The sequence below is a fragment of the Carettochelys insculpta genome, chromosome 8 (genome assembly GCF_033958435.1).
Source record: "Carettochelys insculpta isolate YL-2023 chromosome 8, ASM3395843v1, whole genome shotgun sequence".
Lineage (NCBI taxonomy): Eukaryota > Metazoa > Chordata > Testudines > Carettochelyidae > Carettochelys > Carettochelys insculpta.
Window position 1 is genome coordinate 10,979,509 of NC_134144.1, and position 26,353 is coordinate 11,005,861.

Consider the following 26,353-nt stretch of genomic DNA (forward strand, 5'->3'; position numbering starts at 1 on the left):
TATGCTCTGGCATCAGGTCCTGTTGGATCCCGTGGTACCAGTCTGCAAATGCTACAGACAATGTTTCTCGTGCGTTGCAACTGCTGCTGGGTGGGTGACCTCCTTTGCTTGCTGATACCAGCTGAGCAGTTGGTATAGTTTCTCTGTGATCTGGTACTGTCTGTTGTTTGCTGGTACCAGATGGATACCAGATGGGGTATTGTGGGCAATGTCTTCTCTGCGTTCCAGTCCCAAAATCAGTGCCGAAAGGGTCAGCCTTGTCAGGGAGTTGACTCTAAATGGCACTTCAAAGCAATATTCTGAAAAATCTCAACATCTGTTCCTTACTCCTAATGACCTTACAAATGTTAGAGTCATACTTTCCCTTGCCCAGGAGTTACAATACATCTGTAGGAAAATACAACCTCGCAGCAGCTTGCAGACATCAAACTCACTCCTGGCTAATGGCAGCTCCAGAGGCTACCACCTCCACTAGCCCTGTAAGAAGTGAATGTGAAGTATAATCAATACATTCTTTTCCTGTGATGGCGCCACAATACAGAAGTTCAGAGATACATTAGGGCAGCTTTCATACAGTAGTTTAGTTGTGAAAAAGAATAACAAGAAAATGACAACTTTAAATGCCTCTGAACTGTATCAGGGATTCCTTAATACTGAGCATAAAGCACAGAGAAGGAGGGGAAAAAAGAGAAAAAGCAGAAGGGTATGCTGTTTCAAAATAACTTTGAGAGCATCTACACACTGCCACCCCTATTTCAAAACAATTTCAAAACAGCATATGCCTTATTCCAAAATTAGTAAGCCTCATTATATGAAGAATAGCACCGTTTTCAAAACAGAGGCTGTATAGACATGAAATAGAGTCTCTTTCATAATAGTCTATAGCGTGTCCAATGGCTCTACTTCAAAACAGGCTCTATTGTGCGTAGACACACTACTTCAAAATAGCTGAGTGCTATTCTGAAATGTATTCTGTATGTAGTTGCGTTACTTCAGAATGAGCTATTCTGGAATACCGCTTCCGGAATAATGCTGCTGTGTAGACATAGCTGAAGAGACGTGTTTCTAATATTAATTTTTGATTCGGGTCTTTCAAGATGTTGACCTGACCGTGAAACTGAAGACAAGATGTAAAAAGGTCATGGACTGGTTTTGAATGCTGCATACCACAGTTACCTCCAATCTTATTTTCTATGATTTTTTTGTAAGTTTTCCAAGCTTAAGAAAATACATGCACACTTAGCTAAATTATCTATATACTCAGCGCTAGAATGATGTCTGATGGAAAATATAGCTGACATCAAAGTATAGTCCCCACTCCACCCCCAATTTGCTTTAGAGAGAAGTTATGATAAACAGGTTGTGTGTTCCCTAATGTTACCATGGAAACTCTTTCTTTTCAGGCCATCATGTACAAAGGTAAAATTTGCATTAAAATATGATAGAATTTAATTTTTTTGTTAGACTCAAGTGGGGTCATGCTACCATACAGTATAGCTATTATTTCAAACTTGGGAACATATGTTGAACGGAAAGATCTATTAATCCCTGTAAGCACGTGGGTGACCAATTACTGTTTAATTGCCAACTTGACAGGTATCTCCCTGGCAAATTAATGGAAAATACTTTGAAAATTAGCCTCTAATGCAAATAGAACTGTTAATACCAGATCTGCGAGTTGGTCACCACCAAACATACTTTATTAATTCCCTGTGTACTTATTCCTCAGGCAACACGGATTAAGATTGTCAAAATTTCGGTTTTGCTGATGGCAGAACAGATACGTAGGACACAGTCATGTACTCTGAATAATGCATGTGTACCACTTTCTTGGAAAATATGTTGTAAAATTAAATGTAATTGAAGTAGAGGTATCTGTATTAAATAGAAATAATAGTAGAAGGCGGGGAACTGCAGAGTTAGGCTCTACTTACTTTGTTTTGAATGACCTATAGTGAAATAACACTTTTGCAATTGACTTCACCAGGGTAAAGATTTCATCCTGATCTTTGTCCGCTGCTGCTGCAATTTGTTTTTGGGAACACCTTAATGGCTGTGTCTACGCTTGCATTCCTCTTTTGAAAGAGATATGCAAATGAGGCAAATCAAAAATACAAATGAGGCACAAATTTGCATATCACACACTGCATTTGCATATTCTTGTTTCAAAATAGCTTCTTTCAAAAGAAGAAAACCAGTGTAGACACTGCTCTTTCGAAAGTAAACTCCATCTTCAAAAGAATCCTTCGTCCTTTTATTTATGGGAAGGATTCTTTTGAAGATGGGGTTTACTTTTGAAAGAGCAGTGTCTACATTGGTTTTCTTCTTCCAAAAAAAGCTATTTCAAAATAAGAATATGTAAATTAAGTGTCAGATATGCAAATGTGTACCTCATTTGCATTTTCAATTTACCTCACTTGCATACCTCTTTCGCAAGAGGAATGCAAGTGTAGAAACAGCCAATATGTAAAACAAGTTATCCACTTCCCTTTCAGATAGCAACAGCCTGCATGTCCCAAAGTATCTACCTTCACATTACATATAGTTTTAATAATCTACAAGAGGATGCATTTAACAGCCTGCAGAATATATGACTGTATTCACAATGTCTATTAATTATGACAATCAGCACTTATTGAAAAGCAAATATAATGCTCAAATGGTTAAGAGCAGAACAAGGTACTCACCATCAAAACCGTACTAAACAGAATTTTACCAGAAACCCTGGAATATTCTCTTTTTTTACATAGTCTTGAATGAATAGCAGATACAGGTGGTATTAATACAGAATTTAATATACTGTTGGTAACACATTTGTGGCGATCTAGCACTTCACAATTAAGATATTATACACCAAGACCACCTGAACCTTAATGAAGGTATAGAATATGTGACAGAATCACAGAAGGTGAGGACTGGAAGAGACCTCAGGAGGTCATCCAATCCAACCTGTTGCTCAAAGCAGGACCAATCCCAACTGAATCATTCCAGCCAGGGCTTTGTCAAGCCTGGCCTTAAAACATCTAAGGATGGAGATTCCACTCTGTCTTAGGCAACCCATTCCAGTGCTTCACTACCTTCAAAGAGAAAGTTTTCCCTAATATCCAGACCAGATCTCCCCCACTGCAACTAGAGACCATTCCTCCTTGTTCTGCAATCTGCCACTGCTGAGAATAGCTTGGCTCCATCCTCTTTGGAACCTTCCCCACTGCCTTTTCCGGTAGCTGAAAGTCTGATATCAACTCCACATCCCATTTTCTCTTCTGAACATTGAATAAGCCCAGCCTCTGCTTCCCTCAGCCTCTGCTTAAAATCATGCCCCCACCCTCACCCTTTTTGTTGCCCTCCACTGGACTCTCTCCAATTTGTAAACATCCTTTCTGTAGTGGGAGGTCCTAAAACTGGATGCAATGCTCGAGATGTGACCTCACCAGTGCCAAATTGAAGAGAATAATAACTTCCCTTGATATGCTGGCAATGCTCCTACTAATGCAGCCCAATATGCTGTTAGGCTTCTTGGCAACATGGCTATATTGTTGACTCATATCAGCTTTTTGTTTGCTGTAATTCCCAGATCCTTTTCTGCACAACTACCACTTAGATGGTCCATGGACTGTAGCGGTGCATGGGATTCTTCCATCCTAAGTGCAGGACTATGTATTTTTCCTTGTTGAACCTCATCAGATTTCTTTTTCTCCAATCCTCCCATGTGTTTAGGTCATTCTGGGTCCTATCCCTAGTTTCCAGCATATTTACCTCTCCTCCCTACTTAGTGTCATCCCTGAACTTGCTGAGTGTCCAAACCAACCTATCATCCAGATCATTGTTATTAGTAGGGATAGAACCCATATCCTTCAGCTTGGAAAAGCGTTCAACCATTTGAGTTAAAGAAGAATTTCATTAGCTATTATCATTAAGGGACATATGACCTGCAATTCAGGAGCAGTGACTCCACATGATAGTGGGTTATGAGACACATTCACATTTGCTAGACCACTATTTAAATCAATAGAAGAGAAGAAGTTAAGAAAACATATTTTCAGCATTTGCTACACTAATTGCCAAATAAATAAATCAGCAAATACCATAAAAAGACAAAAGCCAGCTGAACATCAATGTTGGTCCCTCAGATCAGGTTACTTTGAATTAGTGTCCTATTATCGTGACTTAAGATTCCTTTTTGTACTGATAAATTCCTAGGCATAGAGACTTTAAAAATCCAATTTACTAAAGTATACATACACATTAAAATTTTCTTTAAAATTAGAAACACAAACGGAATTGACTGAGAATCTTTGCAGAGCTCCTTAACACAGAATATTCAGTAGGTGCAATGATTTTTAATCAGATGTTTGCAGGGTTGTGGCTGTCATTTTAGACTCAGGATATCAGAGACAAAATGGGTCAGGGTAATGCCTCAACTTATCCGAACAACTTCTGCTGGTGAAAGAGACAAACTTTTCAGCTTCACAGAGCTTTGTGGCAATCTGAAGGAAGCTTGACAGTTTCTCTCTTCCACCAACAAAAGTTGTTCCAAGAAAAGATATTGCCTTATTCACCTTGTCTCTTTTACCATTAGATCACATTTTCAGCATAAAGGGACCAGTGCTCCATTTTCCAACCTCCCAGTGACAACTGGCACAGGTCACAAAAATGTGGAGTGAAGATTAAAAAGGAGAATAGGTCTCGGATAGAAGATCCTAAGTCATGTAATGCATCAGCCTGATCTTGTAAATGGAGATCTTTTCTCCCATTTTTGATACTGTATTTTAATGCTGTCTTGTCATCAGATTAGCAGCTATACTACAGACCTTCCGTTGGGAACGGATAAAGTTATCCACCCAATCATTCACCGTCTGAGTTTGTGACTTTATTTTTCATTTAAATTTTTATAACAATGTCTCCTTTTTGTTGAGAAAAATCAAGCCCCTATATATTCATAGATAATTGCTTATACACAGCATCCAGGAATACATTCTAATTACTTTTTACATCTTTCACATCTTTGTTGTGAAGAAATTTTGAACTCTTCAGTGTTCTCAACAGCTTGAGAATAACATAGCCACAATACATTTAACACTTAGTAGTACTGGACTTGTGGCTCTGATGTGATTTAACAAGTAGTTCTGCTCACGCATTTTGCAATGAGCGCTTCCTCCAGTAAAACTGTAAGGAAACACATCTTACAGCTTATGCTGTAACATGAAAAAAAACCAACCCCCCAAAAACAAAAACAAAAACAAAAAAAACCCCACCACCCTCTCCAACTATATAAATGTATCGTAAAACTGTCAGGGCAAAAACTAATGTTTTTGAAAAGCTATTCTAAAATATCTTGAATAGTCACATATGTAACTAGAGCTATTTTATTTTTACAAATCTGAGGCTGTACTTTGGCAGGCACTCAATGAAATCATTGCCATCCCTGACCCAACTCATTTTGGAATCTACTTCATTCCATGAGTTCTTTATAAACCATCATGGGCTGTTGCACTGAGGTTATTCCGAAAGCTGCCTTCAATTTGCCTTAAATGGACAACATTTTGGAAGTCCTTACTCAAAATGGCTGTTGATGCCAGGAAGTTTTCCTTAATAAGGACCTCAGGGCTACAAACCAACATTTACCTTTTAATTGTACAGTAGCTAAGTAATGTTCTTGATCTTCAGTATGATATTTTAGGGAAATACAAATGTAAGCATATGACAGAGAGAGATTTATTTATACCATTGCAAGAGTTAGAAACCAAAACTATCAATTTATATTTTAAATACAATAAACACTTACTATTAAAAGTAGAACCTTTTGCAGCTTCCTACCACATGGGAATCTGACTTGGAGCCTTGAGTTTGGTCTACCAGTACCCAACCCAACAAAGTACTTAAAGAACTGAGTAGCCCCCTGATTTCATGGGCAAAGTGTTCTGCTGACCAAAGCCTCATTCCAGAAGTCAGAAAAAGCCCTTAACAGTGGCCTGAAAGTCAATGTTGAAAGGTTGTGTGCTTTTTGTCCCCATTGTAGTCAGAGCTGTGAGCAGCTATATTTGATCCTGTGGTATGTGGGGCAATGACTTGACGGAGGTCTGGAACTGAACTGTCATAGGGGAGTGGATTCCTGCAAGGGGGAAAGGAAGGTTCACGCAGGCGCATATACGGACTGATTCTTAGAAAAGCCTGCAGGTGGCTATCAAATTGGAAAAGCTGGACTACAGAAAGTCTGAGAAAAAAGGAGTAGGGCTGCTACCTTGCCCCTCAAATAAAGCACATTGCCCCACTAGCAAACATAAAACCACAACATCCCAGCTTTTAATGGGCCATTTTTTTGTTACTTGCAATGTTTGAGCATACAAGTGACAGTAATTGCTCACACTTCCTGTGGCATAATCACTTATTCAGTAACTCCACTGATGATCTAAATCATCAATTAGTTGTTTGTTTCAGCTGTCCCTTAACCATTTCAGCTAAGTGTCAGAGAGGTAGCCGTGTTAGTCTGCATCTTCGAGAACAACAAGAAGTCCTGTGGCACCTAATAGACTAACAGATATTTTGGAGCATAAGCTTCTGTGGGCAAAGACCCACTTCATCAGATGCACTTCAGCTAAGTGGCTCAGGTTTTACTTAATTTATAAATTAAAACATCTAGGGTTCTTTATACTCCATAAGCACATGCAGCAACAGCTGTCATATTTTTTTGTGATACAGTGCTCCAATTCTCAGTTTGGGACAGATGAGTTGATCATTCACTACCTGCAAGAGATATGATCGCTACAGATGTGTTAATATATTAAGTTCTCCTGAGTGTGCTTGGAGCTCTTTAAAGATGACTGCATCCATATATATGAGAGGCATTGCTGATGTGTTCAAATAGTCTTCTACGGCAGTAAGCAAAATAAAGAAACAGGATATTATTCGCTTCTGTTTATTTACATCATTTACTTGGAGGATGCAACAGAAAAACTTTAATATTTGCTCTCCTCAGACTCCAATGTCTACATTTAAATATTGCAAAATATTTAAATACTTAACATTTATTTAATATTTCACTACTTAAATATGGATTTTCAAAATAAGTGACTCTGTGTAGCATTGAAACTCAACATACTTTTTAAGGCATGAATGCTCTCCTGTGGAGTTTTTTAGGATGGTCTGTAATAGCATTGCTGCCCTTGACAAAGAAAAGCGAGTACTTTGACAATGTTATCTAAGACCCATCAACATTTCAGTTTCTGCTCTGGTTTGGATATTCTCGGCCTAATTCAACCTTGGCATAAGAGGACAGACTCCAAAGCTTAGGGAATCACTCATGGTTACCACTAATAATGGGGTGATTTTGGGTCTTTCATTGTGTCTTTTCTGGAACAGTTTACTTTTCACATGAGGTTTGAATAAGATTTCACAACAATCCTCCCCACCTGCAAAGAAAAAAACAATCCAGAATCTTATTGCTTAGAACAGATGTCTTCATTTCAAAATTATCCCAATCCAGACTCTTCAGAGGCCAGTCAGAACAGAAGCATTGGCCAAAGGAGAGTTCTTGATGGGTAAAACACATTTTAATGTGAGGTTTTATTTTTCATTATTAATATGATGCTTTTATAACACCACAAATATTTCTGAAGGCTTGTTTTCAAAGTTGTTTAACTCTAAACAAGTTTTCTTTTCACACTAAAAAGAATTAAATTGTATCCAACTGTGTATTAGTCAGCAGCCTTTTAGAAAATCTGGCATTCATAGGCACTCTCCTATGGTTTCCCATAGTATATAAAACTGACATTTCTCCCATTGCACTAGAAGACAGGAATGTTATTATTCTAGAAGTTGGAATTTTGGTTTTTAACCATGATCCAACACAAATGTTTGTGATTTTTGGGAAGCTAGCCTGCTCTAAACTCAACATCCTGAAGCTGGAATGAATTGTTCATTAAAATACAAAGAGCTCCTTTTCCATTCCAAAGTAAGTATAGAAACTTCTGACATGTTATGGAAAAATAATGCAGTTCTCAAACTTCCTTTTCTCTGTTTGATTTTTCATCTTGGAACTTTTCCAGATGTAAAAGAAACTGCTTGGTCTGTAACACAAATGGATATGATTCTTCTTTTTGTAATCTTAATTGGGAACTGACAAAACTCAGTACATTACAAATTTGCTTCCATCAAAACCTGTCGACAGATAGTATATTAAATCTTAATGCACAGATCTGAGTGGAGAGCACATAGCTGAATTTTCCATCAACATATGAAGCTCATTTACAAATTAGGATAAAAATTATAAGATCTGCTGTATACGAGGTATCATACAAAGTAATGTCAGGTTGCAACAATTAACTATAGGTAAAGAACCACACTCGATTTTAATGAGTTCTGTGCAGTCCTTGGAGAACATGGCCAAAACAAGGCTGCAGGAAAAATTTAATGACACAGTTTGAGGAGAGAACTGAGGTTTTAAGTAACAGGATTAGTACAAAATTTGTGAAACAATCAAAGTAAATCTTCAAATAGGTTATTTATTCTTAGTTTTTCAAACTTGCGTGAACACTCTTGCTTTCTCTCGTGCACATGCACAAACACATACACTTTATTGCCTTACTCAACACCCCTTGTTCATCCCCTTACCCCCTCATTTTTTATTTTTTTATTTTTCCTGTTTCAGGGAAGCAATGGGGAGGACAGCACCAATAAAATGCTCCTGCTGTAACTCTCCATTTCCTAAAGTGACTGTCCTAAATGCCTATGATCCACCTCTAAAAAAGTTCTCTTTGATCAACAGCTCACTTCAAGTCAGTGGAATTTCTAATGGGCTTTGGACAGGCTCTTAAACCATTTATTTCATAAAAAACATATATTATTCAACAGGTGGGGTATTAAGATATATACATCCCTGCATACCACTTACTGACATGAGAACCAGTATGCTCCAATAATACACCCATACATTCTCAGTGGACTTTACATTTTTCAGTGAAAATAAAGCAACAAACACTTTTTTATTGGAAAATATTTAGACTTTCTACACAAAATCTCTTTTCACTCAATTGAACCTAGAAAAGTAATTTCACTTTAAGTCATCTATCTGTTGTGAATCAAGCTTATCATTTTTCCCCTTGAGTTATGAAGTGAGAGAGACAGGGAGAGAGGGAGAGAAAGACTAAAGAGCACAAAACTAACCAACCAAAATCAAAACCACACATACACAAAAAAAAACCCCTAGAGTAACTGGCAATAATTTTGAAGCTTTATGCTAGACAGCACAAACTGTGACGTATAAATGTATCTTTTTATTTAGACATACTAAACTGAATTATTCAGCTGTTCCTTGGGGGGGGGGGCGGGGGGTGGAAAAACAGGCTGGGAAGGAGGAAGGGCAGAAAAAGAGCGAGGGAACAAAAATAAAACAACAACAAATGAGAAGAACAGAGTTAAACTGGGAAAAAAAAGGAGGTGGAGAGGGAAAGAAGAGAGACTAGCAAGCTGATTTAAAATGAATTTTTGACCTTATTTTTAAAACATTTATGTATCCCAATTGCCTGTCATGAGATTACGTTCCCTTACAATGCTGGCTTTTCAGCTGGCTCTGCACTTTAACTTGATTTATCCCATTTTTTAAAAAGCAGATTGTTAGAAATACCCTTTCCACCAGAAATTCTGTCCCATTATAGTATCAGCTAAAGGCCACTTGTCAACGTCAGCCCTGCAAGACAGAAATGTGCAGTGCGAGCTCTCAGACTTATTTTTGGAGAACAAGCCCTAATGTCCATCTCTGAACATACTGTTTTGCCGTGGATAACATCTTCTGAAACTGTCTGATGTTACTTCCCAACTTATTTGAATGTTTCATTAGATGGTGTATGGTGATTACAGCAGCTGCTGTATATTAGCAAGACATCTTCAAGGAAAGCTGGCTTAGGTATCATGCTGACTGACAAAAGCACAGTATTAAACTTACATAGAATTAAAAATACATCAGGAGGCCTCTCCTCTTCTCCAGCTGTTGGAAGAAAAGCCCATAACAGCAGGATTCCTTCCTGCTCAGCTGCCTACTGCCTCTTTAGGGAACAGACCTGACACAGTGGAGACTAGAGAAAGTTTTTATTTGTTTACAGTGATGGGATTGGTCAGACTGGTGAACAGAGGCTGAGTAAAATCAGCTGTTGCTCAGTCCACAAGTGCAATGGCCCTATGTCAGGGGGATGCTCTTGAACTACCATTAAGTGTGAGGTGAAAGAGGCAGCCATCATTTGTTCAGGACTAGAATATGGTGCAGTAGTAAACTGGGGATGGAAATACTGAAGGAGGCAGGAGACTTCACTCTTGTATCCCCCCAGTTGCTGGTACTTTTTAGGCAAGTCCAGGTACTCAAGGCCTCTGAAATTTTACAAATGACTTCAACTAAGGTGTTGCCACTAGCTTCCGACATCAAGGTAAATTTAAGAGTTTTGAACAAACAATAAATAGCAGGTCTTCCTCTCAACAAACACATTTAACAATTCATGTCTCAGAAAGAGGAATGGGAACAGTTTTGATGTCTAATATTAATCAGTCTAAGACTGAGAGCTTTAAATCTCTTTTGGGTGCTTTGATTAAGGACATCTTGCCTCACAAGTAAAACAAAGCTTTGGAAATCGCTAATCTTTGGGCATTACACTTAATAGAAAAGCCTTAAAAGGGATTACCTATAAGGGACCTTTGTGAATCGTTGGACTTTATATGGGACCATAAATCTGAACCTCTTTGGAGGGGTAATAAAGCCTTATCAATTTCAGCTAAGAAATGGAAATCATCAGAATCCCTTACATGCATCATTGGCCAAGACACTGATTATTTAGTTAGCCTCTGTCTTGGCTAGACAGACATATTTAATTCATATTGTAAATTATGTTTGTAAAAAGATTTTTTTTTCAAACAAAAACTGGAAATTTAACAGATTTCCCAATTTGTTTCATAGCCTTCAAGCCCACAGAATGTTTGGGATGCTATTTTTGAAATTAACTCAGAAAAATTATGATTTTATACACACATATATCAGATACAGATACATAATATGAATTCGTGATTGTGATAAAGCCAAGTTCTGCTTTTTTATTTATTTATTTTTTTAAGGAACACAAGCACAGTAACTAAAGATTTCATTTTTTTCTTTGAAACTGTAGTTTGGAAAGTTTGGGGAATACTGGAGATGTTGATGATACAGTTCAGTTATACTGTATTATAACAATTTTAAATGGCTACATGTTTGGTTTGTTTTTTTTAAAACAAAGCTTGCATTTGTAGTTGTACAGCATGCCAGAGATTTGCATGTCTGAATATTGATTGCTCAAGCAGAATTCAGAGAACTGCAGGACTGACCCTGTAATGGTCTCCTAGGATATTAAGATATTCTAAATATTTAAGGCATCAGAGGAGACAGGAGCATTGGATTCTATTGCTGGATTTATACCACACTCTCATGAAACACTTCTGAACAGTCACTGCACTTAATTTCCCAGCATCCATAGCTGTAATATGGGGAAAGTGGAATTTTGCTACTACACAGTTGTGTTATTATGCCGAATTCAGTCCTACTGTTACATCATTTGGAGATACCTTGAGTGGAGATTCTATAAAAGAGCAAGGTATTGATTGATTTTTTCCACTTAGAAACAATGCAGCTAGCAGAGGCCAGGGAATTGTCTGGCCTGGACTGTTAATGACCAGGCACAAGTATAAAAGAGGAGGGTATAAGTAACCTTAACCCCCACATGTGCTTGCACCTCCTCATTTGTGTCCAGCACTCAAGCACAATCTGAGTCTGTGCTTTCTTAGTCCCCTCGTCATCCCAAATGAAAACAGCAGGATGAGCGGAGGGACCATACTGCATGCTGCTAACAGGCCTAGTGCCACCTTGTGCGCCTGAATGTTTTGGGGGATATCATGCTAGTGGGACCACTTGTGAGGAGTTGTTCCTGGGATGGTGCATACCTGGGTTAGTGCCCATATCTAACAGTAGGTAGACATGACAGCATTTGAAATGACTCAGTTTCTAGTAGAATTCAACTTATATAAATGATTTGTTTGATGAGCTGGAATTATTTACAAAATCCAAATATTCATGTTAAACCGACAGAGATAAAAAAATCTGGAAAAACAAAAACAAATCAGCCAGTGTCTTCTTCCATATAATAAAATGATTTGCTGGTTAGCATTTTGCTGTAAACCTACCCAGTACTGATCATAATCAGATGGTCGTGTTCTCATCTCATCACCCTCGTACAAAGGCAAACCATCTCGCCTGGCCTGATGGTATTCCTTTCGTAACTTTTGGATGCGGTCTGCATTCCCACCAGCTGGACAGCCACTGAAAAAATAAAATAATAAATTACATATGTACACCACCCACTCGCCAGATGGTGCTGAAACCAATGCAATAAACATATCATGCAACTCTGGCCACCCTCTCATCTGTATGCTGCACATTCATTCCTATGAAGAATGACAAATGGCTACCATATTTAAATAAAGAACTCAATAAATATTAAGACACAGAAATGTTTAATTTTTCACTTTAAATATGGAATTTTCTCTGAAATTCCATTTGGTTGAGGTAAAGGATGGGTCGTAATCAGAGCCAGAGCAATGTAAGCTCTTTTGGTCTGGTATTTCATGAGCTATCAAGACTAGGAACAAAAAGTTCCATATCAGAAAAAAAGACAGGAATTCCAGTCTCAGTCACAGAAAGAACTAAGGTTTCAATCTTGAGAAACAAAGGGAAAAAGTCAAAACTATAAAACCATGACATTATTACAGATGGAAAAGTAGGATCTGGTCATTTTTAATGTTTGTACAGGTTGAACCGCCCTAATCTGGCATTTCACCTGGCAACATCTGTAATCTAGCATGAATTTAGTTAGCTGCACAACCACTTATCATGGGCGTGGCTATTTTTCTCATGGTCCCATAATCTTTGTTTACAGACACCAGTCCTGACTTTCAGTGTTCTGTGCTGTTGTTTGGCTGTAATTTAGCCTTGAATGTCTTCTAAAAGACCAGTAAGAAGTAGAAATGCTGGTAATGCTGCTAGACAATATTGACCTTCATTGGTCCAGCAAATTCTTTTGTCCGGCACCAGTCAAGTCTTGAGGGTGCTGGACTAGAGATGGTGAACCTGTATAATGCATTTGTCCCTATCACTGCAAAGACTTTCACACTTGGTGCAGAACTTGATACACTGAGAATAGTTACAGTCAAGTCAATGGAGTGACTCAGTGCGTGAATTTGGCACATGCGTAAGTGTCTGTGGGATTAGGGCTGAATACATTTTACAGACATTGAAAATGGCCAGATGCTACTTTTCAGTATTTATTAATATCACTATTTTATGGGTTATTATTTCCCTCTGTTTCATAGGGTTGGAATACTAGAAGCACTGTCCACATTCCTATTTTTAGAGTACTAGCACAAGCCCTGCTTGTTTAACCCCATGGAACAGTTCTAAAATAGTTTTTCTGCAACATACACTATATGGCAAATGCAGAATACATAGCAGAACAAACATTTTATTTGCATTTGTTTGAGGTGTGTGCTTACTGGCTTTGCAGTAACATAGCCCCCCCTCCCCCCGCCAAACTCATATGAATGAAACTGTAATGTTGGGGCCCATAATCACATGTTCCCTTACCCTGCAACCTTAGCTCTTCCATTTTGTGTGTATGCAAACCAATGCAGATGCTACTCATATAAGTACATAAACACAGTGCTTACATGGCACAGTGTAGGGAATCTGTCCTTTGATATATGTATTGGGTGCCTTTTCTTTAGCAGATCAAAGAGTCAACCCAAAATTCACCTGAGGCTGCAGGGATAAGATTCAACAGATAACAAAAGGTAAGGTACTTTTGAAAAGAAAATGTTCTCCATTTAATAAAGGCAGACCTTAACGTATAAACAATAAGAATGTCTCTGAGGGTGAAAACCGCCTGATTTTTCTATCCACGCATTTAAAGAGATACTTGCTTTTCAAGGCCCACATCCCATTCTTTATACTGGGAGAAAACAGAGCTGTGCTAGTGTAATATAAAACAGTTTCACTCACTCTGGAGTAATGGAAGATGAATATGATGCCTTCTCCAATGCTCATGCAACAGTTCTGAATTTCAACTTGTTTCCTGACAATTATGTGAATATATGAACTACATTCAAACTCACCAGATGAATTCAATCAGTGCTGTGCAAATATCGCATACATAATCTATTAGTTTACCCCAAAGAAACTGAAGCATTGAATTCAGATGGAATGAAGTCATCAGTAATAAAAAAAGAGAAACTGATAAGGCAATATTAAAAAGAAATTCACCATCTTCTGACATTTGCAGGGGAGATCATATGTTGCCTGTAAACTGTTCTCCCATCTACCTATAAATACATAATTAAAATATGGGTTTGATCAGTTATCAGTTCTCTAGTAGGAGAACAGTAGAATAACAATTCAAACGCTTAGGAGGCATGCCTGCTTATGCTGAAAAGAAGCCTGATCTATCAGAGAAATATAAAAATAAATTCCAGTAGAAGTCAATTTATATTTACATAGACCTAATGGAACTCCTCACTGAAGCCTGCGAGTGCAGGAGATGGAATTACTGAAGGAGTTCAATGTATACTTTGGTACTAACCTTCTGAAAGGGCTAAAAAATTGCCACTTACACAGTCTACGACATCACTTATTTCATAGACTTTCCTTTTCACAGATGAATCCCCAGGAGAGTCCATAAGCTTGAGGAGGAAACTGAGGGAGCATCTACAGCACCACACTTGGCCAGTAGGGGGTGCTATAAGGAAAGCATACCCTGAGACAGGTCCATGTGGCCTCTCCACACCCTGAGTTTCCTGGAGTGCAATGCTGCAGCAGAGAGATGATGGAGAAAAACTTTCAGGGTATAGCGCAGGGGCTCACTGACTCAGACCCCTTTGTTAGCGGCAGCTGAGGAAAGACATGTGGCCAGCACTGGATCAGTTACCTATCACCCCAGTCTCCTTTCTGCCATCACACCTCTATACAAAGTGCCTCTTTAGAGCAGCATGTGCTGCCTCCAGTATCCGAAAGGGGATGTAGGGAGGCTCTCTCTCAGAATGAATAGACACTGGCTACCAGAGGACCTCACCCCAAGTATATACCAGAGGACATCAGTGGTAGCTTGTTGGAAGACCCAGGGGTGGGGCCGATAAGGAAGGAGAGGTGCCGAGGTGATTTTTTTTTCACCCTGAGGTGAGAGAGAGCCGAAAAACACCTTTATGCACATTTATATAAACTGGGAAATTTTTTTTGTACCAACACTGTGAAAACAGCAAGTTCTTTCACACTGTTTGCTTCGCTCATTACATTCATCACTTTTGCCTGTGGGGGCTCTGTTTAATTTGCTGGGGTTAGGGAGGAGGTATCAGGAGTAAATGCAGATGTAACTTATGTCACTTTGTTCTCTTCATGAAACCTCTAAAAACAGCGAGAAGTTTTGTACCACGTTTGGCTTGTTAAGAGTTGTGTGTGTTTCCTGGTCACTGAACAATTTCATGGGGAGATTTTTCAAGACTTCTCATCTGGTTTCAGTACAGAAGCCACAGTGCAGCTAGGAGGATGTATGGATCCTCACGGGTCTCCTGGGATGCTTTAGGATGCCCCATACTGTAACCTAGCCCACAAATCAAAAGTAGAAGTTACGCTGTATGCCAGAATAGTTCCATTCCTGGAAAGTATGAGCTGGGAAAGCAGCATGGACTGTTTCTCAAAGGAAACAAATATTAAGGAGCTGGCCTGATGCTGGGGTGGGAGGCAGCAGGCACAATGGGGCTGGTGGTGGTTCCCCACCCAAGAGTCTCTTCAGGTGGGACCAGATAGCTCTGGTATTTGACTCCCTCTCCAGTGCACCAGAGAGTTGCTGTCACTGTCACGGTGGTGACCAGCAAACAGGTCTGTCTGCCTTGCAGCCTCAGCACAGCAGTCACCCGCACTGAGATGAGCTTTCCTTCTCCCCACTACTGCCATCTCACCCAGATCCTCTTCGTCCCCCACGATGGAGTTTAAATATTTTTTTACTTTGTTGCCCAGAGACAGAGCCTAGCCTTACTCTCTGCCCTCTCACCGGTGATGAATGATGCTGTGAAAATTTGAATGAAAATGGCCCCTAGAATATTATTTTCTGTTCTGGATCGAAAAATGTGGAAATGTTTGTTTTTACCTTTTTCAACAGCAAACATTTCAAATACATCAAAATGAGATGTTTCAACATTTCAATGCTGGATGAAAAATTGAAAATGACATTTTGAAATACTGGAAACTAAATTTTGTGAGACTGCCATTCCATGAAATATTGACACATTTTCCATATTTAAAATGAATTATTTATTATTATTTTGAAATTGTGAAATTGCAAATTTTGGCTTGCTTTATGACAGCTTCTCAAAGTGTGTCCACTAGATGTCTGCTACAAATTAGGTCCTCTAGTGCAGACTGAAGATTACAATGGCACTGACAAAACAAAATGGAATGAATAATTTTACACGTGACAAGTTGGAGAATCTACCACACGACTTAATTCTGGACAATATTGTGAATTTGATATCTTGAAATTGCTGTATCACAGAATGCCTGTCTATGTACCCATCACTGCCGACAGAATGGTAGACTGCAGACTAAGGACAATGGTGGATACTTAACTTTGATGACTATGTGCTGACTGGTCAAAAGCAGGACCCTGGACAGCCCCCGGATGACTTTGACCTCAGCTTAAGTCTGCTCTGGAGTGGTGAGGTAACAGTGACTGGGGAATGAATGAACACAGGTTGTTTTTAAACAGATTTCTGTATTCCTCATGTGATTAAGTACAGAACAGTGACTTCGGACTCCTGTGTAAAGTTGTGTGTTGTATAACCCACAGAGGTGAACTATGATTCCAGAATGTCTGGAGTTCTGAGTGTGTGTTTAAGTGATGGGGATATTCTGAAGGTTCATCACTAATTCCAGGAACTGGGCAGTAGGCTGTAGGACTGACCACAGCTCTTAGGGGTGGGTACTAGATAGAGGATCTGCATCTCAAGAGTGTGCCTAGGCAAGGAAAGTGCATGGACTCTGTTCAGACTCCAGAGGCCTAAGACACCTGGGCATTTAAGTGGCTGGATCTTCTCACAGCCCACTGAATGGCCAAGAGGAATCACTCAACTAAATGTTTGTCTCTGCACTTCTTAAAACACACGTCAATATTACAAACAAATGTGGCAAATAAGGACTCACCTGAATCATTAAGATATAGGCATATATTTCTAAAGGGAAACAAACATTTCATTTCCACTGTGTTTCCTACATGCATTAAAACTGCAAACTTTTCTTTTCAGCCAGTTACCTCACGATCTAATTTACCCAGTTGACCTGGCAGCCTGTAATCAACTTGCAGTTACATTTTTAATTTTTTCCACCAACTATGAAAAATGGATACCTTGCTGAAGTTTCCATTCACAAATGAATAAAATACATAGCTAATCTCATGGTGATTCAAAAGAATGGACTGAATCTTCCATTCACTGACTTTAATAACACAAAACTAAATCTATCATAGCCACTGACTACACATAATGGATATGAAGAAATACAATACACCACACTATAGATAAGTATTGTTCATCTATGGCACCTCTCATTTAAGATGTCAAGATCAAAGCATTTTAAAGGAAACAATATGGTCCCAGTTGTTGTTCCTTATACCAAGATGTTACATTGTTTATCAGGTGTTTTAGCAACCTCAATAATAGGAAGAGAAAAAAGCTCAAAAATAATAAAAAGCAAATCCACAGTAAAAATACAATTCTACAATACTTCAACTTTCATCTTTGTCAGCCACTAAAGAAAGGCGCTTTTGATATTGGCATCTGTACGTGAGAAAATGAATGATATTCCAATAAAAGACTTACCAGAAAAATTCTCATTGACAATTCCAGAGCCTGTGAGATGATAAATAAAAGTAATATCTTCAAGGTTCATATAGAGATGACTCAAGTTTTAAGACTATGAATCAGGCATTGATAATCAAATCGAGAAAATATACGTCTTTAGCATTTTGAGCTATGGAAAGTCCATGAGGTTGCAACACTTACTAATCTATAGGGTGGTTTATTGCATCTCTTCATATTTGTTATGTATGGTCAGTTGCTATGATATATTTAGTTTTGTGTTATTGAAGGCAGTAAATGGAAGATTCAGTCCATTTTCGTGTCTCTGAGCAGGTAAGTACCTTGTGTATGTATGTAATTACAGATTTTGACCATGTCAAAATGACCACAGAAGCATACTTAATTTGGCAACTGTGAAATACGTGTCAGAGTCTGAGATTAATCTGAACATGGGCATATTAGGAGGTGTGTGTATAGACGGGTTGATAGGCAAGCAGCAGATAGATACAGCTAAGTACATAGACCTCTCTGTATCTTGAACCATGCACAAATATTTATAAAGCTGCAAGCCTCACAGACAAAGGGCAACAAAACTGGAGATTAGAGATTCATTTTTAAGTATAAATCTATATACGAACATTTTTGCTGAACATCCTTGAGTTATAATTTGCTCTACAATACCTAAAGAAACCAAAAAGTCATAGAAGTTGCTCAGCCAAACACATGCTGTTACCTTTCGATTCTGCAGACTAACATAAAAGCTCTACAACCACTTATGTGCAAAAGGTCAAAGCCTCTTAAAGCAGCACATGATCATCATTTGTCTAGATGTAAATTGAACCCTACTGACCCTATAATATCACCCCTGACCCTTTGACATTAGGAGCTTAGTGGATAGAAAGCAGATAATATTCTCAGGCTCCTGTGGATTATTTTTAAAGTTCTCTTTCATTCCTATTATTACAGATTAATTAGCTGTATAATTAGCCCTTTCCTGCTCTAATCGGCTCACAATAGAAGCTATGCAAAATTATTAGAAGGCTGAGATGCATACTTTTTTTTTTAACTGTTTATAAAGGACCTTTCTGCAATTGGACATGAAACAGCCATCTATTTCCCCTGCTTTCTAGTGACATGCAGCACCGTTTCCTGCTTGTGATGCGAGATGACTAAGCCACTGAGGCTAGGACTCCATCTTCACTCAGGGCCACAGTTTGTCTCCATTTCTTTTTAAACAGCTTGTAGCTGGCTATTGCCGTGCCACGTGAAAATGGGAAGTCAACCCTCTTTTGGCTTGGAAAAACAAAACTGGCATCTCAAAGGGGTAGCCTCATCATAAGTAGGTATACATGAGAGAGTCATATGTAATTCCAATTAAACCAGGTTATTTGTGATCAAATGGGAGGAGAAGACAATTTTTCAAAAACAATTCTTGTGTATAACAAGCCTGTATTCCTTGTTACGGAAAGTGATTGTTTTGTTCTGCTAAATTTAATATGCCTGTTAGAGGAAGGCAATCACTATTTTAATTAATAAAAAAAAGTGGCTTACAGTTCAGTCTAGTCACTGGTAATGCCTGAGTTTCTGACATGCACAGTTTGCTTCTGTCTTGTTGATCTGAGATACGAATGCACCTCAGAAGGGTTAGGAAGAGCAGACAGATTAGGGGCTTGGGTGCGGACAACAACTGAATGCTCCATAAACAATAGACAGTGAAACTAATGAAAAACAGACTTTCCTGGTGTTTTCAGTAACCACTGGCCAATGCAACAGTTTCAGCTTTCTTTGGTAAAGCTATCATTTATGCATTTTATCCATCATGATAAAGTCACATGATAGACCTAATTGAGGGCCTTCTCTCTGAGGTAATTTCTTTTGGATTTACAAGGCAAAGTATTTAAATTGCCTTTTTTGGCACTTTATATTACAACACGGGTTTGTTCTTTTGTTTTCTTTTACTGAAGAAAAGCAGTTGGCATATTTGCAATGGATAGGTCATACCAACAGAAAGTATACATTTTCAACCCTCCCACACCTTTTACAGTGGCTTTAACAATTCCACAAAGCAAATGCTGAATGCTAAATCCTTACATGGAAATCATCACATTTCTTAATGGCTATCACTCCTGCATGCAGCTGGCAACTTTATTTACAGAGTAGCACTCTTCTGCACTAGAGTTTATTACCCATTTTTTTAAAAGGCAGAGAAAAATAAATAAAACACCTTGAAGACTTCTGTGAAGTGGCCCTCTGGCAAAAAGCAAAAGTGGAAGGGATATTGGGTGACGATGCACCACAGCTTAATTTCTGAGTTCCAATATGAAGGATGAGAACTCAAATATCATGAGCAATGCAATTCATATTCTAAAACACAGTTTGCTGACAATGGCAACCCGATGGCTGACTTTATGTTTTATCTCAAAGAAAGCACCTCTTCAGCTTACACAGAAGGGACATTCTGCTCTGTTAGATACATACAAATCCAGGGTATTTGCAGAGCAGCACAAACTAATTGAATGTGTGGGTTCTTTCTACAACACCTGGCCTTGGTGGAAAAAAATGTACATTTATAATGTCACCAGGAAAGTTCCTTAAACCTAAAGTTATAATTGACTGAGTTTGTAACCCTGTGGAAGAAAGAATTTACTCCACTCATCTTACGTATGTAGTCCTTGCCCAAAATGTCGGGTGAGGGGGAAGAGAAAAGATACATCAGATGGTCAAAATGCATCCTTATTACACAGTGAGTTTTTTTTAATGGATGATCGCTACTGGGATAACATTAATCTAGTATTAGGACTTTTACGGGAAAAAATACAAATGTAATTTATCTTTTTAACTGTCAGCTGCATTTCTAGAGCTTTACATTCTGTAGCTTCCAGAGACCTTTTGTCTTTCTGCCATGGCAGGAATATCTTGGACAGCTGTAAGAGCTTTGTAAGCTATCTTTCTCCAAATCCATTAGCTAATTCAAGGAACCTAATTAGAGCTGCCATTTTGATGGAACATACTGAATGCTTAGTACCAACTAGTAACACCATCAATGTTTATTAAAATTACAAGACCCAAAGCTCTCACTTCCACAAGATTATTATTAATGGACAAATACATAGCATTTATTAAAACACATATGGTGTAAAATATCTATATAACTATACTTACACTAAAAGTACACACATGGCCAGAGACCAGATGGGAACAAATATACTCAAACATGGTAAAATTAAAGTAAAACTTAAAATCAATTTTATATAAACGGTTGAAAACTAACATGGCTTCCTTTGGTGATATTTGCGTCTGCCATAAAAAAAAAAGTAAAGCAGGCTAAGGATTAAATATTTCTCGTGTTTTTACTGAGCAGCATGCTGACAATTTGGAGAGAATTTTGTACTTCCCTCAAGAATGTTCCCCAGCTAGTTTCTAGTTTTTCTTACATCAGCCACTCCAGTCACCATACCGTGCAAACATTAATACAGATTCCAACAATGCATTGGTTAAGGCATCGAAAAACTCAAAGGGAATTTGCACTGTTGAGCTGTAACTGAATTTTGCTGCTGACAGAAAAAAACAGTGAAGGGAGCCAACAAATAAAGACATCTGGAGTAATGGTCTCCTATGCTTCATTGTATAACAAACCAAATATAATGAAAGAACAAGCCTGGACTATTGAGAAAGTAGTGGATATGCTTCCCGTTCCTAAGAACATCAGAGATTGAATTACATTAGGCCGTGCTGGCATGCACCTTGCTGTGTAAATAAAAATAAGTTACTTGAGACTTCATGGCCTCGTTTTCAGTTCACAACTCTTACACACTAAAATTCAGAAGGGTTAATATTATTTATTACTCTTACCAACCTGATGTGCATCTTCACATACATCTAATTTTGTCTATCGTCTACTTTTATATACAATCAAACACTGAAATGATAAAAAAGCATTTTTAATACAGATGCAACATGAACGTTCAAAGTCATCCTTAACGCCTATATAACTAAGGTGGGCTTAAAAGATTCCTTTCCTGGGCAAGCTACAGCGGAAGGGACTAAAAACTCTATTGTAATACATTAGCTCTGCCATGGGTGGTAAAGCAAGACAAATTCATTTTAGCTGTCAAAATGATAAGGTCACATTTTCAAGGCTACGGATACCATATACGCATTGTCACAGGCGTGGACATGATAGACAATTGAGGCACAAATAGGTTTCACACATCATATCTAAACATTGTCTTGTGCGCATAAAATCTAGTGCATAGTCTTCTAGAAGCAATAACAGAGTAATAGCACCAAGCCAATCATATAATACACCAGACAAGTTTACCACACTCAGTGCACAGAAGTGTAAATTGTCCTACTCCAGATGGAAAGGGGATCCTGAATTAGCAGAGTGGTGTTGTCTCCCAGGCCACACTACCTATTCCTAATAATTCTTTGGGCAGCGTTGCATAGCAAATTCTCTTTTTCCTCCAATCTGGTAGGCTTTTCATAAATAGAGGGTCCTACAGCTTGACTCCCACTCATGAAGACTAGTATAAATATGGAAATTCATAGCCCCCTAAATGCACTTTATGGCAAATTCTGTAATTTAAAGAAGGTTTGATTGGAACTGCATTTTGGCCAAATATTTCACACCCAGAGGCCCTAATGTTTAACACTGAAATTCACTGTTATGCAGTAAAATAAGGTACCAAAGGCTTTCACATTTGGCTTCTACATTCACCCTCATTTATGGATAGGTATTATCTGAATTTGAATTCTTCCTGTTTTGTCAGTCATCATTTAGAGCATGAATGAGGCTCTGCAATTGCTATCTATGCTGGTCCACTCTTTGCAAATCCTTTATATTGTTAAATCTCAAGAGTTTTCCTCTTTAATTACAGTTTGAGATTCTTTTGATCGGCCTCTTTTACACATTCCTCTAACTGCCCAATGACGCACCTGCCATGGAAGATGTCAAGGCTTCATTTCTTTCACAGGTTGAACCTCTCTAATTCAGCACTCTCATCTGGCAACATCTCTTATCCGGCATGATTTTAGTTAGCCAGACATCCATTTATCTTGGGTGTGGCCAGTTTCCCATGGTCCCACTGACTCTCAGGCTGTGTCTACACTTGGGCAAAATTTTGAAATGGACATGCTAATGGCCAAATTGGAGAATACTAATGAAGCACTGAAATGAATATTCAGTGCCTCATTAGCATGCTGCCAGCTGCAGCACTTTGAAAGTGCCACATTTCACTCACGTGCAGCTAATCTACACAGGGGCATCCTTTACGAAAGCTGATAGGAATAAGGGGATTTTGACATTTGCAGGGCCCTTTTGAACACATGTAGATGACCTGCAAGTGAGCGAAACATGACGCTTTTGAAGTGCCGTGGCCAGCAGCATGCTATTGAGGTGCTGAATACTCATTTTGGTGTGTCTTATAAGTATTATCTGATTTGGCCATTACCATGGCCATTTTGAAGTTTTCCCCGAGTGTAGACGTCGCCTCAGTGATCTGTGCTGTTATTTAGCTGTAATTTACCCCAGCTGTCTTCAAAGATCCCAGTATGCAGTGGAAGTGTTACGGTAAGTGTAAATGTACGGCTGCTAGACAATGTTGACCTCCTGTCATTTGGCAAATTCTCTCCTTTGTCACTGGTCAAGTCCCAAAGGTGCTGGACTCAAGAGGTTCAACCTGTACATAGTTATGACAACATTAAACTAAACCAGACAGTCAAAAAGGTATAAACTAAAACTGGTCCCTACCACAGAGTTTGAATCCACGTTTCCTGAGTTAAAGGTGTTTGCATTGGTATGAGATGCTGTAGACTGAGAAAGAAACAAACCAAACATTTTAGCTTTGAGTTGGAACTTACCCCAAATAGCTAGATGTATCTTCTGGTTCACGGCTCTCTCTAATGAGTATCTTTTAATGGATTTTCCTTCCCATTCCGCACAGTTCCATCCCTAACCCTCTCTTCTCCAGTTATACCTGATCACACTGTTTCAGTGACCATTCTTACCAATATGACTTACAATTCTATCTTTCCAGGCATGAATTTTCTTTTTCCTCTCATTCTTGAATTTCGCCTGTCTTTCTGGTGACGCCGAGATGTCTTGCAGGCTAGGATGCCAGCCTCATCTACCCATTTGTTAGCTTCTCAAACCGTATCCTTCCCTAGGTTCACCGTACACTTAAAAGTTTTCTCAAACTTATAAACTGACAGGTTCTCCACCTTCAAATCTACCCTTGAGACCCAACTCCCCACAGATGACCATAAAGCAGTGAGTCAGTTAATACTAGTTGGATTGTGAGGCAGATGGGGATACCATGCCCATCCTTTATCTTTTTTTGAAAGTTTTAAAATGCTAATGAATATAGTGTATAGTTCATTAACAATAATTTCATTAAAATGTTAATACTATAAAGACAATCACTTAAAAGTTAGAAAGGCCTCTCCAAGATCTGAAGACGACCTCTGGTTAAAGCTTCTCTCTTTCACCAACAAAAGAGAAATTCTCCCTCTTCCCCTTATCTCTTTATTGAGCACATGAAAACTGCATATTTTCTAAGGTTTATAATTGGGCCAAATGGGGCTAAATTTTCCTGAGCAAAAGGCACATCACCGAGACCCCTCACAAATTCTGAGACCCTATTTCAAAGCATAGATATGCTAGAGCTTACTTAATACTAACTATGGGTAAATCAATGTATTTTTCCCTAATCTCATTGTCAAAATAGTGATGGAGCTCAATCTAATTGAACAAAGGGGAAGGTTAAGGAGTGACTTGATTATACTACATATGGGAAACAAATACAAGCTCTTTAATTTGGCAGAGATAGACACATGATCCAATGTCTGGAAGCTTAAGGTAGGAAGATTATGACACGAAATCGAATGGACATTTTTGACAGTGAAGGTAATTAACTATTGGAACAGTTTACCAAGTATGGTGGCCAATTCACCATCACTGTCAATTTTTAAATTCAAGACTGGATGTTTTCCTAAAAGATATATTCTAGCAGAAGTGACACATGGGAAGGCACTAGGGAGAATGGGTTCCCCACCCCAAGGCTGTGGATGGGATGGGCAAGGGGCCAGAGGCTTTGACAGGCACAGGAGACTAGCAGGGGGTTCTGGTGCCTGCAGCAGGGGCTTAGCTCCCTGGCACTCACCAGAAGTGGCAGGGGGAAGCAAACCACCATGGCCCCAGCCTGCTCAGCTCCCAGCTGTGTTGTTCCCCTCCCTCAAGTGACATGTCCAGGAGCCTGGGGAGCTGAGCAGAGTTGGCTGGGCCATGTCATTCTGCTTTCCCCAGCTACTGCTGGTGAATGCAGGGAACTCAAACCCTGCTGTCTGTGCCAGACCCTTGCTAATTCCCTAAACTGCAACACTCTGGAGAGGGGGCTTGGGGAAAGCAGCAGGGTGGAGCAAGGGTGGGATCTGGTAAGGAGAAATGGGGTGTCCCTGCCCTCCCATGGCTGGAGTGGCAGAGGGTGGAGTTACATGAGGGCCACATGGGCGGTCATGTGGTCTATGCTCCACAAGTCCCTCCTGAACAGTCACCCCTGTACTCCAGAAATTATTTTGGGGAATTTCTATGGCCTGTGTTATAGCAGGGGTCACACTATAAACTGAATCTGAGGAAGTGGGTCTGTCCCTATGGAAGCTCATCACCAAATAAACATTTTTGTTAGTATTTAAAGTGCTACATTTCTGCTGGTTTGTTTTTCTATAAACTCCTTTAGCTTCCAAAACACCTTCAGCCTGAGGCAGATGCTCAGCATGGGAAATTTTAGTCTGAATGTGTAAAGTTCAGCCCAGTTATAAACAAGAGAAAAGAGGATTCCCTCATAGAAAGTCACTACCAGCTCTGCTTGTAACAGTGGTATATATTTGACGGTATGATACTTCCTCCACTCTTCAGATGCGATCTGTCTTCTGGGACCGTAAGCTTCATGTACCAGGAACAGTGTCCTCTTATATTTTTTGTACATGTAGTACACTTGAGACCTAATTCTGACCTCTGAGCACTATGAACTACAACTATTTCATAACAACGAGGAATTGGAGAGCTGTCTGGGTGAGCAGGTAGCACTCCTCCAGGTGTTTCATAAAAAACTGCTGTCAGCTTTATGAGATAGCTAATTGACCAGTGCTGCTTTCTTCACTTGTCCATTAGGATAAGTACAGCACATGGATCTCTCACCCATCAAAGACAAGAAAATGCATTAATTTTGGACTTCTTAGAGCTGCTAATAAATCTGACACTGTCTGGCAGTTTTCTTCATCTCCTACCATTTGACAGGTACTGTAGTCACAAGTTACAGAGAATACATTTTCCTCTGTGAAATTATCATTCCAATAAAACTAGCCAGAAGGAAACATTGTCGAGGTACAGAAGCAGGGTATCATTTTAGTTTATTTTTAACTTTAGGAAGCTACTCTGTGCATGTCTGTT

General features: G+C 39.0%; 1 protein-coding gene across 4 annotated transcripts in view; it reads right to left on the bottom strand.

Annotated features, from left to right (window-relative positions):
* Positions 1-26,353, bottom strand: part of PARD3B (par-3 family cell polarity regulator beta) — a 614,980-nt gene that overhangs the window by 66,429 nt on the left and 522,198 nt on the right. For all 4 annotated transcript variants that reach the window (XR_012646411.1, XM_075001347.1, XM_075001346.1 and 1 more), the window contains one exon: positions 12,193-12,328. Coding sequence is in view for 3 of the 4 variants with exons in the window: in XM_075001347.1 (XP_074857448.1) it covers positions 12,193-12,328 (136 nt within the window). In the remaining variant the exon portion in view is untranslated. The remainder of the gene's footprint in view (positions 1-12,192; positions 12,329-26,353) is intronic.